This window comes from Lolium perenne, chromosome 3 (genome assembly GCF_019359855.2).
Source record: "Lolium perenne isolate Kyuss_39 chromosome 3, Kyuss_2.0, whole genome shotgun sequence".
In the NCBI taxonomy this organism is placed as follows: Eukaryota; Viridiplantae; Streptophyta; class Magnoliopsida; order Poales; family Poaceae; genus Lolium; species Lolium perenne.
The window spans coordinates 338,830,493-338,847,632 of NC_067246.2; the positions used below are offsets into that span (position 1 = coordinate 338,830,493).

A 17,140-nucleotide genomic window follows, 5' to 3' on the forward strand; every position below is an offset into this window, starting at 1 on the left:
TAAGATGCAATTTACCAAGACGAGCTCTATTCTTAACCTCAAGATTGTGGATACCAAGTCCTCATTGGTCCTTAGGATGGGAAACTACATTCCAGTTAGCCATTTGATACTTTTTCACATGGCCTTGCCAAAAGAAACTTGATCGAAATAATTAAATTGTTGCAAAACTTTTCCGGATAACTAAGGAAGAAATCATGGGCAGTACCATATTACTTAGTACCCTATTAATAAGAACTAAACTTCCACCAAGGGATAGTAGCTTTTTCTTCCAACTACATTTTTTTTTGCCGCCTCTCCTCGGCATGCTTCCATTCATCATTTGTAAGTCTCAAATAGTGTATTTGGATGCTTAACTTGCCGAAAAAAACTGGCATAGCCCACATCCAAATAGATGGGCATAAAGGGAGGATTTGTCTGGAGCCTCGCCAAAAAAATATTAAATTTGCTGGAAATTTATTTTGAGTTGTACGGCCAGTTTCTCAAAAGCTGATAATATTAATTTCCCATTTCTCCCTTTTTTTAAGATCATGCTTCATAAATAAAACAGTGTCAATAACCTATTAAAGGATAGACAATCCACAAGGTGTGGAACTACTCCTTCAAGTTGACCGTCATATTTTCCATGCTCTATTATTAGGGATAATATATTAGCCATTGTATTAAATAGCATCGTGGTTAGTTTTGCCTTAACCCTTTTTTTGGTTCGAAGTATTATCATTCTGTAATACAATGGTTATTTGAATAACCTTTTACAAAATAAGCTACTACCTCTTAAATTATGTTGCTTTTAGGGAAAATGAGCTAGTTCTTGACCTTAAGCATGTCATAGTTTTCCGGAACATGACCATATTACATACGAGCATGGGTCCTGGAACGGCAAGCAATGATGCCTTTATGAGTTCTCCTTTCCTAGCCACGAAGAAACCAGTTTTGATTGTCCGAGTGCCAAAACCGGTTTTTCTTGAAGCAACTACATGAAGCACAATGTGTAATTGTATGAAACAAACGCACAAAAGTAGAAGACTTCTTCTATAGTATAGTTCAAATACCTTTCGATTGTGCTTGGTTGCTAGAAACTTACGGTATTTTCTACCATGTCCTGCTGATTTTGCTGGAAGCGGACCCAGATTTGAACTAAGTTTTGACTTTCGCTTGTTCTACATTGTTGCAAAAATCTGTTTTAGATCGACAACGTGTTTTTTTATCAGAGGTGCGCTGTCGGTTTGGGCAGTAAGTTTCTCACATGTAGCAAAAAAAGGTGGGAACGAACTAGCAATCTTTGCCGAGTATCACTACTAGAAATCTGCTGACTTGCGACCCCCGATATTTGTCATTTTTGGCCATTTATTACCAAAAATTGTGAGTCACCAATTGTTAGTCACTGAAAGATTACAACAACCATTTTTTGAAATGTTCATAAAGGGTTTTGACCAGAAAGAAGGTCATAGATTCTATGACCAAAATTTTGGTCACATACGATCTGGCTTGTTCATGTCAGATCCAACGTGGCCAATTTTACATGGCAGATTTGTGACCAAACCAAATTGGTCGTGAATCAAAATCAGCCATATATTTATCTTGAGATGTCGTTGCTTCGGTTTACACCTGCAACACGATACAGTGACAAATATTTCAAAATAAGCATCGCAAATAACATGCCAAAGTACAAAAATCATACAACATGAAGAAGGAACTGCCATCCAAATTGAGAGGTACCTTATATGGATGGGAAATCGAAGCCCATGAATGCATGACTAGCCAAGCAAATTTATTTAGGTTATATGTCAATAGAAAAATAAAAAAATGGAAGAGCGGCTCGCGGATCATCGGTTGCTGGCTGCGTGGCCATCAGATATGTTCGGGCTGCAACGATGGCAGCTTCGGCTGTTTTGGGTATTATGTTACCACTCCTTTCTACCGTCATGAAGGATAGATCCAAATCCCTTATGATATTTTTTCTATCCGCCGAAGGGACTTGGCTTAGCATGGACCTCGTCCTGCTTTGTCATGCACCGGCTGCGGCGCTTGCTCCTCTTGCAAAACTCAAGTTTGCCCGACGCTCGCTTGACAGGTTGGCTCTTCTTCTCCGCTCATCGAGCTGCTGGCTTGTTTCATCGGCTTGCCGCCGCCGCTCATTGAGTTGCTGCTGTGCTTTGCGCAATGCCTTCTGCTTTCGGCAGGTCAGGTAGTGGTATGCCATTAACTCATCTCGAGTTGAGTCGGGTTTACATATGCCTAACTATAAGATAATTCTTATTTTGCGGGCTTCTTCTTCTGGCATCATGGGTTTCTCTCGAATTTACACCAGGGTTGCCTAAGTCGCTGGCCCAATTAGGCATACCCATGTCAGTCGTTACTTTTGGAAAAGAATAGAAAGGAAATGAAGAAAAAATGAGGGAGCTCGTATATGTAAGAGAAGCATAGACACGATGTATCGAGACACACGATATGCCATGGGCGACATGCACATGTACCATAGTCCATGATCCCCAATCTTCATTCAGAGCTGAACATATTATCTAGCAAAACATGGACAATTGTAATATCTAGAGTAACCTATAAAATCTATAGAGATCAGCAAATTAAATCAAAATAGGTGAAAGGATCAAAAGAGCCTACTAATTTTGGGTAGTATTGATTCCACCGTGGCCCCCTACAGGTGAGGCGGCGGTGACAAAAGAGCTGGACCATTGTGAACCTCAAACCCCAATGGCCTTGAGTGCGTCTGTTGACGAGTTTAGGTCACTGATGCAGACTAAAATAATGTCGAAGTAGGAGTAGAGGAGATGCAGGACTGGCTGGGAAACTCGATTGAGAAGAGGACTGTGAAGGGGGCAATGATGAAATATGAGGAGTTACGACTCGGAAGAAGAAGGCCGAATGGTGCATGGAAGAGGAATAGCCATCGCCCAAGTAGTTTCATTTGTTGGTGGATTAATGGATAACCTTTATTCTTGGAGAAAAGGAGTTCGTTGGCTGTAGTTCCCCATGAGATGAAAAACAGGTAACGGCCGCATGTGGGAATCGTATTAAGTAACAGTATAATGGAACCACCTAGGAGCCTCCACAACGATTAGGCATCCTTAGCCGTCAGATCACGTGTATGTACGATCAAGATCTTTCTATCTTACCGAACCGTCACTGCTTCCGATTCGCACATAAAATCGCGTCAAAAGGCCAGCTCACCCTTACAAGGGCTGCTACTCCGCCGGCCGATCTAGGTGTTCTCTGGTTAATCGGGCCGATAGTGTGTACCTAGGTCCGTTCGCCGCTGTTTTTCTCCCGTCGCTGGCCTTTCCTTCTCCTCTCGCATACCATCGCAATCCTCTCCCATTCCTCTCCCTCTCCTACCCGGGTAATGACGGCGAGCTTCCCATGCTCGTCGCAGCCGTCCGGCGCACAGAACCATTGGGGATGCTTGTGCGCACTCAATCTCCATCCGTGGTGGGAGACTGGGAGTGCCGGCTCCCCCTGCTGCTCCCACAGAAAAAATTGCGTGAAACATTCAGATGGTGACGCCATGACGGCGGCGCGTGCGGGCGATGACGGTCTAAGTGGTGCGTAACCGTGGCTCCCTATGATGGCGCATGGTGGCGTGTGCTCAAGAGGGAGAGAAAGCTTGAAATTGAATTGGTTTGTCCTCTTGCAACTTGGTCTCAATCTGTACTGTACCAATCTTCCGTTTTAGCCTCAAGGCGCTGCTCCATGCCACTATTATTACCAGAAGCTGGTAAATCTAATTACTGATTCTATCCACATGCTGCAAATTGTTCGGTTTAGGGTCAGATTTGCTAAATCAGTTTCTCCTTGTGTATGTTGTTTATTCAATTTCTGGTTGATGTGGCATACCGTGGTAGTAATCTGGCATCTCGGTACTAGGAAGTCCAAAGGATATGGATTCATCCTCGAAACAAAAGGACATGGATTCGCCAAGTCAACTTTGTCTACAGAAATTGATGCAACTGCGGGCGTAAAACGCTGGAGAAGATGGGCTATGAGGTAAAATATGCTTTATTAATTCTCTTTATCCGTTTATATAGCAGAAGCCAAGTTCTTGCACTAACGCTGATGAAATTAGTTGTCGCAGGTTCAATGAACCTTGACAGATTTTAGGCATTTTTCCTAAAACTGCGACAATTAATTTGGATCAGAGGACAGTAGGATAATATGAAGCACTAAGTGTTCATCTATTATGAGAACACATTTTTTGCACGTGTAATTGTTTTAGCTATTTGATGGAAAAGGACACTATGCAAACAACAAATGATTTATTGCCGCCGTTAAGATAAGGTAATTATTCGTTATCATTTCTTGCATTCTTGGTCTGTGATGTTATATATTGTTGTTCAGATATTCAATCCAGTATTCTATGCCATTTGTCTACTTCACATCATAGCTCATAGTTCTCTCTCATAATCATATGCATATATGTTTTTTTTCTTATATACCATCTTAAAAGGATTTGTAAAATTTTCTGCAAGCAAACTTGCACTTAGATATTTGACGGCTGTTGGAAGTGCCCCTTCTATAGCGAATATTTTTTCTTCCATGCTACAAATTGATTAAATGTAATTTATTTTTTCACATTTATTTGTACTGTCGATTTCTCTTTGACTTTTCTACTCTCATTTTGTTGAAGATGAATAGGCACGGCAAAACACGGCTTATGTTTTCCAAATCATAGATTATTCTCATGTGTAATCCATTTGACTGTCTTTTACTCGCATATCAACTACAGAAAGGGTACATAAGGAAGTACAAGTATGTAACGTAATATTTATTCAGTTTACTATTTTCATACAAGTTTGTGGTTACATATTTTTAAGCACTAATTTAAAAAATACTTCCTTGGATAGATAATTTACAGTTGATACTGGAAGCTGAAAAGTGCTGAAACAGTAGGGTCTATGACAATTTTGTAATGTTTACGAATTACGTAATGTTTGACTTCGATCTATTCTACCTCTTCTTTTTCTTTTGTTGCGTTAGTGAAGTTTCTCAATGGCGGACATCAAGTAGTGAAATGGGTGTATACAACTTGAATATGAAGTCCGAGCCAGAACATAGGTGCTACAAAAAATGGTGCAAAGTTCTGGCTCGGACTTCGATCATGTAACATAGGTGCTACAAAAAATGGTGCAAAGTCCGAGCCAGAACATATGAAGTCAAATGGGTCTATGACAATTTTGTAATGTTTACGAATTACGTAATGTTTGACTTCGATCTATTCTACCTCTTCCTTTTCTTTTGTTGCGTTAGTGAAGTTTCTCAATGGCGGACATCAAGTAGTGAAATGGGTGTATACAACTTGAATATGAAGTTTCCCTTTGTTTATTTTCTGCAACTTCTTTTGTCTTTTCTTTCACATCCCCTTTTGTGTTATGTTGTCCCTGATATAGGTTTTATATGATTTATTCTTTACAGGGCTTGGTCTTCCAAAGTTAAATATTACCAATGGCAGCCTTGAAGGTACTCAAGTGATGTTAACATGTGGTTCCTTTTTCTTTTTTCTTGGATGTCCAGTAATCAAATATTATTACAGTGAGCTTGTCAGGGGAAGAGATCAGTGGGCTAACGAGAATGCTTCATATACTTGGTATACTGATAGCAGTGAGACATTAATCATGAAAAGCTCTGATTCTGTTTACCAACTTTAGCTTGTTACCAAAATCACTAAATCGGAAATAAGGCGAATCCGGTGTGTGAGTAATCTCATAGCCATTTCTATTGCTAATTAGTAAGTAATTATTAGTTTTAAAACAGCTGCCAATGTATATATATGCACTGTAGTGGATTCTGATTCGTAGAACATTGTTAATAGTTGGCAGAACCTTGGATTATTCGAAAATTTTCTCGCATGATGATAACTTGTGCTTTTCTTTTGTTCCAATTTCGTTCACGATTTATTAGAGAAGATTCTTCATGGTAACAATGTTTTCAGTACAAAACCAGCATAGCAGGCTAGCTGACATGCATGTATATAGTGGTGTGTCATGTTGCTTAAAATAATAGCTTTGTTTGAAAAAATGATTCAACATTTTTATTATCAATTTTATCTACTATATTTGTTCTAGCTTAAAAAATAAAAATGCATACAATGATTTCTCTACATGTGTACTATTAGTAGAGGTTAATTGCTTCCATATTTACAAAGTATTGTTATTAGCTTCAGCAACTATTAATAGCCCAGCTATATTCTTACATTATTTATTTTCCTTTCTCAGGATATTGAATCTACCTGCGTAGTCTAGCTTTCTAAAGCATGGGACTTTTAGATGCTCTTCTTTCTCATATGTAGTTTGTTTTATGGTACTATGTATTTGAAGTCTGATGCTTTCCTTTTTTATGTTGCTACTTGAACTGACACAGTTGTTCATTAAGTGAATTTAGATCATCATATGAGGATGTCCATAAATTACCCATTTGACTGATAGATGGTGCTACAAAAAATGTAGCTAATGCAACATGGCTGTCATGTAACGAAGTTTTCTTACGACTGCCTCCATTTTTTCCTATCATAGCGGCGCCCAAATTTATAGATATAGTTTCACTTCAAATTACAGATTATACTGATGTTCAAATGCTAAATCCAGTTCTTGTGCCATTTGCCTACAGTCCCCAACTCATAAATTTCTACCAGAATAATTTTAATTTTTCCACGCCTTCTATCTTATGAATCTGCACATGGTTTCTGGATCTCGTGCAAGCTGGCTTACACAAAGATATTTTATGGATAAACTTCGATGTGGCCCTTGTACAACGGCATTCTCAACGTATGTATTCATTACTTGCATCTTGAATGTACAAAACATTGAACACATTGTAGCTTCTTAGTCTATGGAGAATCTACTTTTGTGGTCCACCCGGTTTCATTTATTAGATGATTATGATTTCTGACCAAGTTGCCTCTCTCATTTTCACATATAAGATTTTTTTTCAAGCAGTTCAATGTACTTCACGACATTACATACAATGGTATACCTACAAGCACATGATCTTTCTAATTTACCTCCAGGAACATGCAGGACTTGAAGCAATCATCACTTGATAGATGCCACACTTGTACCCAAGAGTCATTCTGAGCTCCAGGATGGAGAGACAAACATGGCTTCTTGTTGGATAGCGACCAACTGATCAAGTTAAATTATTTTATTGAATGACATGTACACTCTTCGGTGAATCCAGTTGATTTGAATGTAGGCTCTCCAACTTGTATGGCTTGTGCACGATATTTACATTATCAATGCAAAAAATCAAATTTTTTGTTTAAGGTCCACTCTATGTATTGTATTGTACCTTTACAGGTAGAAAAATATCCAATATTTCATAATTAGGCCTGGACGCATGGTGAAGACATTAGCAATGTGTCCTTTGACAAGTTGATGCATGTTGAAGTGGAAGCACAAATTGATTCGGTGAAGAAATCATAATACTTCCTCACACAAGTATACAGAGGGAAGAATTTTCCATGTTCACAAATAAAATATTAATAAGATGTGATGTAATTCTGGTCTTTAAACGTTTTATTTTGACTTTTTTTGCTTTTGAAGTCCAATTTTCAAATCTTTTTAACAAATAGGATGCCCCATCACCTATATCTAGGCATTGTAATAGGTTCTTTTTGAAAAAAAAATGTTTTTATCATATTTTATTTATAATGGACGGGCGAGGCAAAGCGCGCCTTAATGGTCTAGTATTTCTTATTGTGCGCTATTGCCTAATTCCTCAGAATTAGCGCTTATAATAAAAATAAAGTATCTATTTTATGACCATTTCTTGTAAGGAAATTATGACATTTCTGATTAAAATGGTAGGATAGATTTAGGATCTGGAACCACCATTTGTTGCGAAATGGTCATAGATTGTCACTAGTTTTCTTGTAGTGTGACAGTTAGGGGACACTTGCCAAAGACCCAATTCCATCACGGCGCAGCTAAGCGTGGCGAGCATACGCAGTTTGCAGAGTTTTTTTTTCTTTTACAATTAGCAATGTCTGGTTCACTGGATATTTGCCTGGTGTTTTTTACTTGACACTCGACAAAGCATGTCTTCCCCGAGTTTCAAGAGCAAACACACTCGGCAAAAAGCAAAAGACTAGGATAAGATGCATTTTCCGGTGATGTTAATGCCTAATCGTTTGACGGTTTGCTACTCCCACTTTTAGGCGTTGTTTGCTTCAATCTTAATCAGAGGTTGGTTAAAGACTTAGCTGTATTGAGTCACCGCGCGTGGCAGATTGTTTGCTGGTAAACGCATGCAATCTCCGTACGTGTTCTTTTCGCCGCCTTGTATCTCATCGGCAGTTTGGAGCTTTGAAGGCCGTACCTATCGACTTCTCGTGAACTGTACTGTTGGAGTCTTGGTAAGTTAGATAGAATTGGAAATCCCGAATATGTCTTTTTTGTAATTTATTGTGTATCAATACATTAAAGTACTTTGTGCAATTATTTGAATCTTTCTTTGTGATACTTGTGCCATTCTCAAATTATCCCTACTTGTTTTTGTTATCTCATTGTAAATTGGAATGATTTTAAGATTTTATTGTTTGAAGTTCATTAATATAATATAGCATAAGAGAAAATGGTTGCTATCGTTCACTGCTCTTGATATATAGTGCACAATTATATATCCTTCTGTAAATTTCCCTTTTCTCGAATAAACACCGTGGGTCACGTCCAAAATTCTTAGTCCCGAGCTGTGTCGCTGCCTTGAAATATGTCCTTGGGTATAGTAACACGACGTCTTGTATTTATTTAGTTCGGCCTCACACTTGTTTTCCATATAGAGAATTTAATGAAAAATAAATTGATTACACTTACTTTGTGCTCTGAGCCGGTATGGCTTTGGCGATACACATAGCCAAATCTTTAGCTTTTAATAAAATACTCCGTCTGTCTCGTGAAAGTTGTGCTAAATTTATCTAACTTCAGATGTATCTAGATAATAAATAGCATCTAGATACATTTAAATTTTGAAAAATCTCAGATAAGTTTCATGAAATCGAGGGAGTACTATCCATTCCCCAAATTTTGGTGAGTTCGCCTCTAAATAACTAGTTTTCCTTCCACAAAATTGCATAATACGACAAGATTATTGGATTTACCGAGGTTTGCAAGACAGACCGCGCTATCGATGGCCAGGGAGTTGGTGACGGATATACTGCCTCCGCGTGGAATTGCGCGGAGACGCTGGTGGTTGCGAAGCAGCTGCACCTCTTCGTGCGCCATTGCAGCCGACGGAAGGAAGGCACCCCAGAACGCGTGTAAGAGCTTCCATAACGTGACTCTTATCAGTGGGCGCCAAGATCAAAATCTTGCTTGATGGGCAGTTATGGCCTCCGACCTGGTTGCCTAGGGGTAAAATTTTCGCCCGGCAATACTTCGTTTCCTTGTCTCGCGGAGTGGGAATTCAGGGGCGTCTGTGGAGTGTGGACTAGCAACCTCCGAAACTAGCTTCCATCGTTGCAACCAGAGACGCTTAGCTCAAAAAGAAATATCGGGACACTTAATTTCATTATTGAAGCGCTTGTATAAGCGTCCTGCACCGTGGATGCTCTAAGTTGCACCCCGCGACGGCATCCCACGGTGGAGCAAATTTACTTTATTATTTTCTTAGACCACCTTAACTGCCATTGTATGTGGAATACATGCATGGTGGGGTCGTCTTGGCGTATGAACATTTGAACATACATGCATGCACACATGCTATCACATATGAACTCATTGCACGCCAAACCAATGTTTGCATATTCGCCAAATGAATCAGTCACTAGCTTGCATATATCACTAGTGGAAAACAGCCCTTTTGTCGCGGGCCGTAAGGGCCTTTTGTCGCGGGCGGCCACCCGCGACAACGAAGGCGCGACAAAAGGTCCACCCTTTTGTCGCGGGTCGCTTACCACCCGCGACATATGGTCCACCACGTGGCAGGCGCGGGGTGCCCCAGGGGCACACCCTTTTGTCGCGGGCGGTAAAGGGCCTCTACGTGGCGCGCGCAGAACGCTGCTGCTTTAGGGTTTGAGGTGTGCAGCAACCCTCCCCCCCCCCCCCCCCGCCACCGCCCCCCCTTTTATTTCATTTTTTCATTTTAAAATAAAAGTTGCATAACAAATATTTGTACGCTACTACAAGTTGTACACGTTCATTCATTATATATAGATCGAGCAAACAAATATTGGGAGCAAAACTTCGTAGATTCCCCTTACACATAACCATGGAGGTCACTACCACCGGGACTAAAGCCCGTCGTCTATTCGAACTAATACATGGGGATCATTTGTTGCGCCTATTTAGACTAAACAAGCCGTTGTCGTCTATTACTTCTTTCATTAGAAGTCCCGCCAATTTCTCCGTAATTCCTAGTATGTGCTCGTGTGGTTGGAGCTTCTCCCGCATGAAGTCGACCTATAGAGGAAAATGAGATGAATATGACTATATCAATCTTGATAACGAAATACTGATGATAATAAACTAAAGTTGTGAATGTTATTGCTTACGTTGAATCTATTATCGTTGTGCTTCTCAGTGGTTAACATGCGAATGGACTCGCAAACGTAGTATCCACATAGATTCGTCCCCTGTGGCTGCTGGGCGCACGGTACAAGAGTAAATGTTAGCTTCTCTGCGAAGTTACCCGCAATATTATTCTTCAAAGCTCTCCAACACCTGCCAGGCAAAAGAATGATTGAATGAGTGGATAATTAATTGATATCTCACGAAAGATATAGCGCGGCAATTAATGATTGAAATTACCTCTGGAGAATGTTCTGCAAGTCGCGGAACCCGTCCAGGCCTCTACTCAATGGGTCCCTTACTTCAACTATTCCCTTATCAACTTGAATATTTAGCAGAATCCAGTGGAAACTGCACATGTTTATATATATATACGTCATGAATTACACATAACATCGAGTAAGAAAAATTGAATGTGCACAACAGATCAGTAAGACTCTCACCTGTAGTTGTAAGGAAACAGTATTGAATCACAGAAGCTTTGCTCCCCTATAAACCTTAGTAGGTTTCCCCCCGTTTCTTCGACATTATTCTTTACCGTGTCATGATGTACTTTATCTGGGTCAACAAACCCAACATTGAACATCTTATTACTTCTGCATTCAATGATCTTCAGTCTGCATAAGAGAACACATAAGATATAATGAGTATATGCAATGAACAGGAACAACTGAATGAACATGAACTTATATGTAGTTAACAACTTACAAGCAGTAGCAACTCATGAGAGATTTGTCGAGGGCGTCTAAATTGAATAACTGCCAGAGTTCATTCATCTCAATATGGATCTCCTCCTTTCGGAAGTAATAATCTTCTGGGATATCCGCCACGATGTAACTTGTGTTCTCCTTGCACGCATCAAGGTACCACTGATGCAAATTCCGCATATGCGTTGGCAGTATATGCAGCCGCTCTTTGCTGACCAAGTCGGCCCCATAGACAAATTTAGGAGCTATATCAGCAATGGGTAGTACTGCATCATGGGCACTCAGCAATTCCTCCACGGTACAGCCAACTTGAGCCGCTAGCGCCGCAGCTGCTTCCAGATCGAAATCACCATGTTCCTGGTACACCGAGGGAACATCTGACACTTTGAGTGGTGGGATCGATTGTTTGGCCTGTTCTCCGAGCTGGGGAACTTCCTTTCTTTTTCTGCCCGTTGTCGCTGCTTGCTTGGCCTTGAGGGGTGCACTTGTTGAACTTGATTTCTTCCCGGCTACACTTCTAGATGATGATTTGCTCGTGCTAGCACTATCCTTCTTCTTAGCAGTGCCCTTGTCCTCAATTACCCTCGCAAGTGTGCGTGTGTAGTCATCCTTCTTCTCGTGTAAGGAATATTGCGATGGTGTGTTCAGAAAATCAAGAGCATATCCTTTTTGCTTCTCGGTGTATGGCGCTAGCGCTGGAGGTTTTTCCTTATGAAGCTGTTCATGCACGTGTTTCTTTACAATGGCCTCATTTTCCTCTTTAGTACGATCGTAAGGACGGGGGGGAGGAACCTTTGGTACTGTTGGGAGGGGCGACCGCTTGCGGACAGGACTCTTGAAACGCTTCCGGCTGGGTGCATTCCGAGTCTTAGTGGGCGCAGGCGGCGGCGCTGGAGATGGAGATGGACTACGGATGTCATGGTCGTACCCATAGGGTGATGGTGGCGACATGTGATCAGTCGGAAGAGGTGATGGTGGCCTGCGATCACTTGGAGGAGGTGATGGTGACCTGGGACGACTAGTACTAGGGGCTACCCAACCTGGAAGCTTGATGTTTTTCTTTTCCCAAAGAATGATTTCTCCCTGTACGTCTCCGAGTGTAACCTGACCATCACCTCCAGGGATTACGAGCTGCAATGTCTCCCACGACGGTACAACTGAATCCACCCCGACACGAGCATAGCCAGCTGGAATCTCATTGCCATGCCATGTGTGCCGGCTCACCTTCAGCTCCAAATGCAGGTAAGACAAAGCCGACCGCCACCTTAACAGATAAGTTCCTGAACACCTCATGGAGATCACAAGGTGTTTGCTCCTTGATTCCATCCACGGGGTCGCCAGGACCGCCATCTATCATCCGTAAAGGCGGGGCCTCCGAGTCGGCCACGCTGCTGTCTCGCCGCTGAGATATGCCGGCGGTATTATCTGGTTGGCGCTGTCCTTTTAGTTCATTTATCTCCCGCTGCTGCTGCTGAATCTCCCGCTGCTGCTGGTCAAGTTGACGTTGGAACTCGGCCATCCGGTCATTCTGCACCTCCAGCTCGCGTTTTTTTGCTCTCGCTCGGCATCTATAAGTCTCTGTGTCGTCCGGAAACCCAAGCGCCCACGGAACACTAGGGCCGAAGCCTCTTGTTCGTCCTCCCTTTTCAGGATTACCGAGGACAAGCGTCAGCAAGTCTTTCTCTCTATCGGGAGCAAACTTCAGTTTTCCCGCTTTAATATCAGCCATCACTTCAATCCATTTTTCCCTGGGTACCTTAACCTTGCTGTCACTTTCAACAAGGTTCCCTGTCTTCATGTCATACTCACAGCCATGCCTAAGGAACCAATTTCGAGCCCTAGTGTCCCATCCTTCTCGCTCGGGTTCTGGAGTGATCCCATTCCGCTTCATCCCAGCCTCTTGTGCATCCCACTTAGGCATGGCTACTTCGTAGCCCCCTCGCCCCGTATGATGGTGATATTTCTTTTCGCTTGCATTCTTCTTGTTTTTCTTTGACAGTCTCACAGCCTCCTCTGATTTTTTGTACTTCACAAATTCTTCCCAGTTATGCTCCTGCTTCGCTAGATAGTTTTCGAATAATGGAGGCTTCTTCTCGGCCTTATAAGTTGCCCATAACCGGTTCTTATACGCCCGGAAAAGTTCCCCCATCTTCTGAAGAGCCCATTTCTTCACTAGCGCCCTCTGCTTGGCCATCTCAGACTCCGATCTCAAAATTGGCAAAGTGAAATGTGTCATGAGGTCGTCAAAAAGTGTGTCTTTGTACCTATCGGCAACCTGATCTTCGGACACATTCTTGGTCTTGTTCCATTCTCTAATAGTGATCGGGAGACGATCCCTAACCAGAACTCCGCACTGATTTTTAAATGTCACTCTGACAGCCGCGGGTGCCACCGGTTGGCCTTTCGGTGATATAGCTTCAATTGTGAAGTGGTCTTTTGGGCTCAACCTCTTTGCCGGGCCTCGTTTCTCCAACTTATCTTCGAAGGCCTAAGAGAATAAAAATTAATTAATTTATATCTATATGTACATATAGAATTCCATTAATGCCTAGTGATCGTATACCTCGCCATGACCGGAGCCGTCGGCTTCTCCATCACCGGAGCCGTCGGCTTCTCCATCACCGGAGCCGTCGGCTTCTCCATCACCGGAGCCGCGGTCTTCTCCATCACCAGAGTCGCGCTCTTCTCGGTCGGCTTCTGGACCATCGCGGATTATGTCCTCGAATAGGTCTTCCTGTTCCAAGTCTCGATGGATTTCGAATGGATCCATTGTTTCTGCAAAAAATTAAATCGATAAGTACATGTTCTAACCCTAACCAAACCCTAAACTTAATCAAACACTAACCCTAACCAAACACTACCCAAACCCTAACCCTAACCACGGATGGGGTAGGCTCAAGGAGAGGATCTCGACAATGCTCACGTGAGGAAGAGGGTATCGACGTCGGTTGGTTGCGAGAGGGAGAGGGTGTCAGCGACTGGTATTTGCGAGAGGGAGAGGGTGTCGGCGACTGGTATTTGCGAGAGGGAGAGGGTGTCGGTTGTTTGCGAGAGGGAGGGAAGTTGCGGCGTCGGGGGTGTTCGCGAGAGGGAGAGAAGAGGGGTGTTTGCAAGAGGGAGAGGGCGCGTGAGGGTGTCGGCGAGAGGGAGAGGAGAGGGAAGTTGCGACGTTTCAGAGGTAGAGGAGAGGGAAGTTACGGCGTCGGGGGTGGCGAAGCGAGGGAGACGGAGCGTGGGACGGTGTCGGTCCGGTCGGGGCGTTTTGAAAGATTTACAGAAAACTTAAACTAACTAACTAAAAAATACTAACTAAATTACTGACTTAATACCGGCGGCGCGTGGCGATTAACTAAATACTAATTAAATTACTAACTTAATACATAAACAACATAAAACTAATTAACTAAAAAACTAACTAACTTATACATAAATTTAAACTAACTAACTAGCTAACTAATACAAAATTTAAACTAGCTAACTAATACAAAATTTAAACTAATACAAAAAACTTACAAAAAACTAATACAAAATTTAAACTAACTAACTACATATACTAAATTTAAACTAACTAACTACATATACTAAATAACTAACTACATATACATAAATTTAAACTAACTAACTAGCTAACTAATACAAAATTTAAACTTGTACTAAACTAACTAACTAGCTACATATACTAGCTAACTAATACTAATAATATTATAAAAAAATTTAAAAAAATACTAGCTAACTAACTACATATACATATACTAAACTAACTAACTATACTAGCTAACTAACTAATACTAATAATATTACAAAAATTTAAAAAAAAAATACTAGCTAACTAACTACATATACATATACTAAACTAACTAACTATACTAGCTAACTAACTAATACAAATAATATTACAAAAAATTTAAAAAAAATGGCCGGGGGCACCGGTGGCCGGCGGCGGCTACCTGCGCAGGGCGCGCGCGGTAGAAGGGCCGGTGGCGGCGCAGAGGTGGCGGGGGCGGCGGCCGGGCGGCGGCCAGGGCCGGCGACGGCGCAGAGGTGGCGGGGCGGCGGCCGGGGCGGCGTAGCTGCTGGCGGCGACGGCGGCAGCGGTGCGGAAATTTTTGGCAGCCCGGCGGCGCAAAAATCGTCTAGGGTTGCCTCCGGGGTCGCGGGTGGTGGCTCCGCCCGCGACGCGGAGCTTATATAGGAGACACCCTTTTGTCGCGGGTCGTGCCACGGCCCGCGACAAAAGGCCCCCTTTTGTCGCGGGTGGTGGCACGACCCGCGACAAAAGGGGGGGTCTTTTGTCGCGGGTCGTGCCACCACCCGCAACAAAAGGGGGTTGGGGATGATCCGCGCCAAGTGCATCCAACGGCTCCGGCCGCTTGAATCCAACGGCCTGGAGCCGTTGGACGCGGATCAGTCCACTTTTCTAAACTTTTTCCTTTTCTATTTTAAATAAACCCTATTTATCTATTTTATATTAATAAAAACTATTATTTTAATAACTTTTAAATGGTAACTCAAATAGAAATATTTTATATATGAAAATTGATCAGAAAAATCCAATGAACATGAATATGACATCCATATACCTATTTGCATCTCACATCATAGTCGTGTATGTTTCACCCTAATGATATGCGGAGTATTTCGGACACCGACGTGTAGCCGCCGCCTCCGCTCATTCATCTCCGAGATGCCGCCACGCCGTCGCGGGTCGTCCGGTTTCCGTGGCATCCGTGGCACAGTGCATCCAACGGCTCCAGCCGTTTGTATCCAACGTGTCGCTTCCCCGTGCCACGTGTCGCCCCGTCGCTGCCGGCGTGCGACGTGTGTAGCCGTGGCTTGCACGTGCCATGCCCCGCGTGCGACGTGTGTAGCCGTAACTTACACGTGCCATGCCCCGCGTGCGACGTGTGTAGCCGTGGCTTACACGTGTCATGCCCCGCGTGCGCGCGCAGCCACACGTCGCCACCGCCTCCGCTCATTCATCTCCGGGATGCCGCCACGTCGTCGAGGGTCGTCCGGTTTCCGTGGCGTTCGAGTGCGTCCGAGCGGTAGGTTCTACGCCGAGATACGCGCCGGTGGCATCCGCCTAACCCTCGGCACGTACAACACGGCGGAGCTGGCGGCGCGCGCTTACGACGCGGCGGCGTGGCGATTTCGGCGGCCACGGCGCGACATGAACTTCCCGGATGTTGAATCGCTAGAGGAGGCGGAGTTCCTCGCGCCAGCGCCGTGCCTCCTCGACGACGAGGACCGTCGCCGGCACCGCCAGGTGCAGCGCAGGATCGCCATCGCCGAGCACGATGAGCAGTTGATGCGCCAGTGGAGGGCGCAGTTCCCCAACGACGTCGACAACACCGACGCGTTCTTCGCTGACCTCAGGGCACAACGCAGGTCCAACAGGCGCCACCATCGGGCCGTCGCCGAGTTCGAGCTCGAGAACCCGAATACAACTTGGGCCGAAAACGACCCTCGGTGGGATGACATTTGGACGGAGACAACCTCCGACGACGAGTAGAGACTAGACTAGTCATTTATCTATTTTATTGTAATTTCAATAAAGTCGTTGTCGGTTGTTTTAGTTTAAATTCAGTTTATAAAGTCGTTGTCGGTTGTTTTAGTTCAATAAAGTGGTTGTTACGAAATTTTATTATGATTGAACTGGAATTAAAGTACAGAGCTCAACTGAAAATTAAGATACATGGCCAGATTCGAATGTTGGAGCCATTCAGTCATAGTCTTGCCTAGCCATATAAACGTCGCCACTGTAGTCATCATAGTCACCGACGTCATCGTCGCTAGCATCGGGGTCGCGGTTGTCGAACCTGGACGGGTGAGCACGCGTGGGCTGGGATTGAGGGTAGCGCAGGCGGGGGCCACGGTAGGCCATTACGCTCTGGAGAGTCCGGCCGCGCCACCACAGCCGAC

The 17,140-nt window shown here is 43.5% G+C and overlaps 1 protein-coding gene across 1 annotated transcript; it reads right to left on the reverse strand.

Moving 5' to 3' along the window:
* Positions 1 to 10,271: 10,271 nt before the first annotated feature.
* Positions 10,272 to 14,028, reverse strand: LOC127340487 (uncharacterized). The gene is made up of 7 exons (XM_071827703.1): positions 13,782 to 14,028; positions 13,224 to 13,706; positions 11,220 to 11,935; positions 10,955 to 11,128; positions 10,752 to 10,862; positions 10,496 to 10,664; positions 10,272 to 10,403 (listed from the first exon to the last, which is right to left on the reverse strand). Exons 1-7 carry the CDS (start codon positions 13,986 to 13,988, stop codon positions 10,272 to 10,274), a joined length of 1,992 nt encoding a protein of 663 aa, XP_071683804.1. The 5' UTR covers positions 13,989 to 14,028.
* Positions 14,029 to 17,140: the final 3,112 nt, after the last annotated feature.

Coding starts and splice junctions, on each gene's coding strand:
- LOC127340487 (XM_071827703.1), bottom strand. CDS start 13,988: ATGGATCCATTCGAAATCCATCGAGACTTGGAACAGGAAGACCTATTC. Junction 11,936..13,223: donor ACAAAAAATCAGAGGAGGCT/GTGAGACTGTCA, acceptor GTGCATGAACAG/CTTCATAAGGAAAAACCTCC. Junction 10,863..10,954: donor CTGTTTCCTTACAACTACAG/GTGAGAGTCTTA, acceptor AAACATGTGCAG/TTTCCACTGGATTCTGCTAA.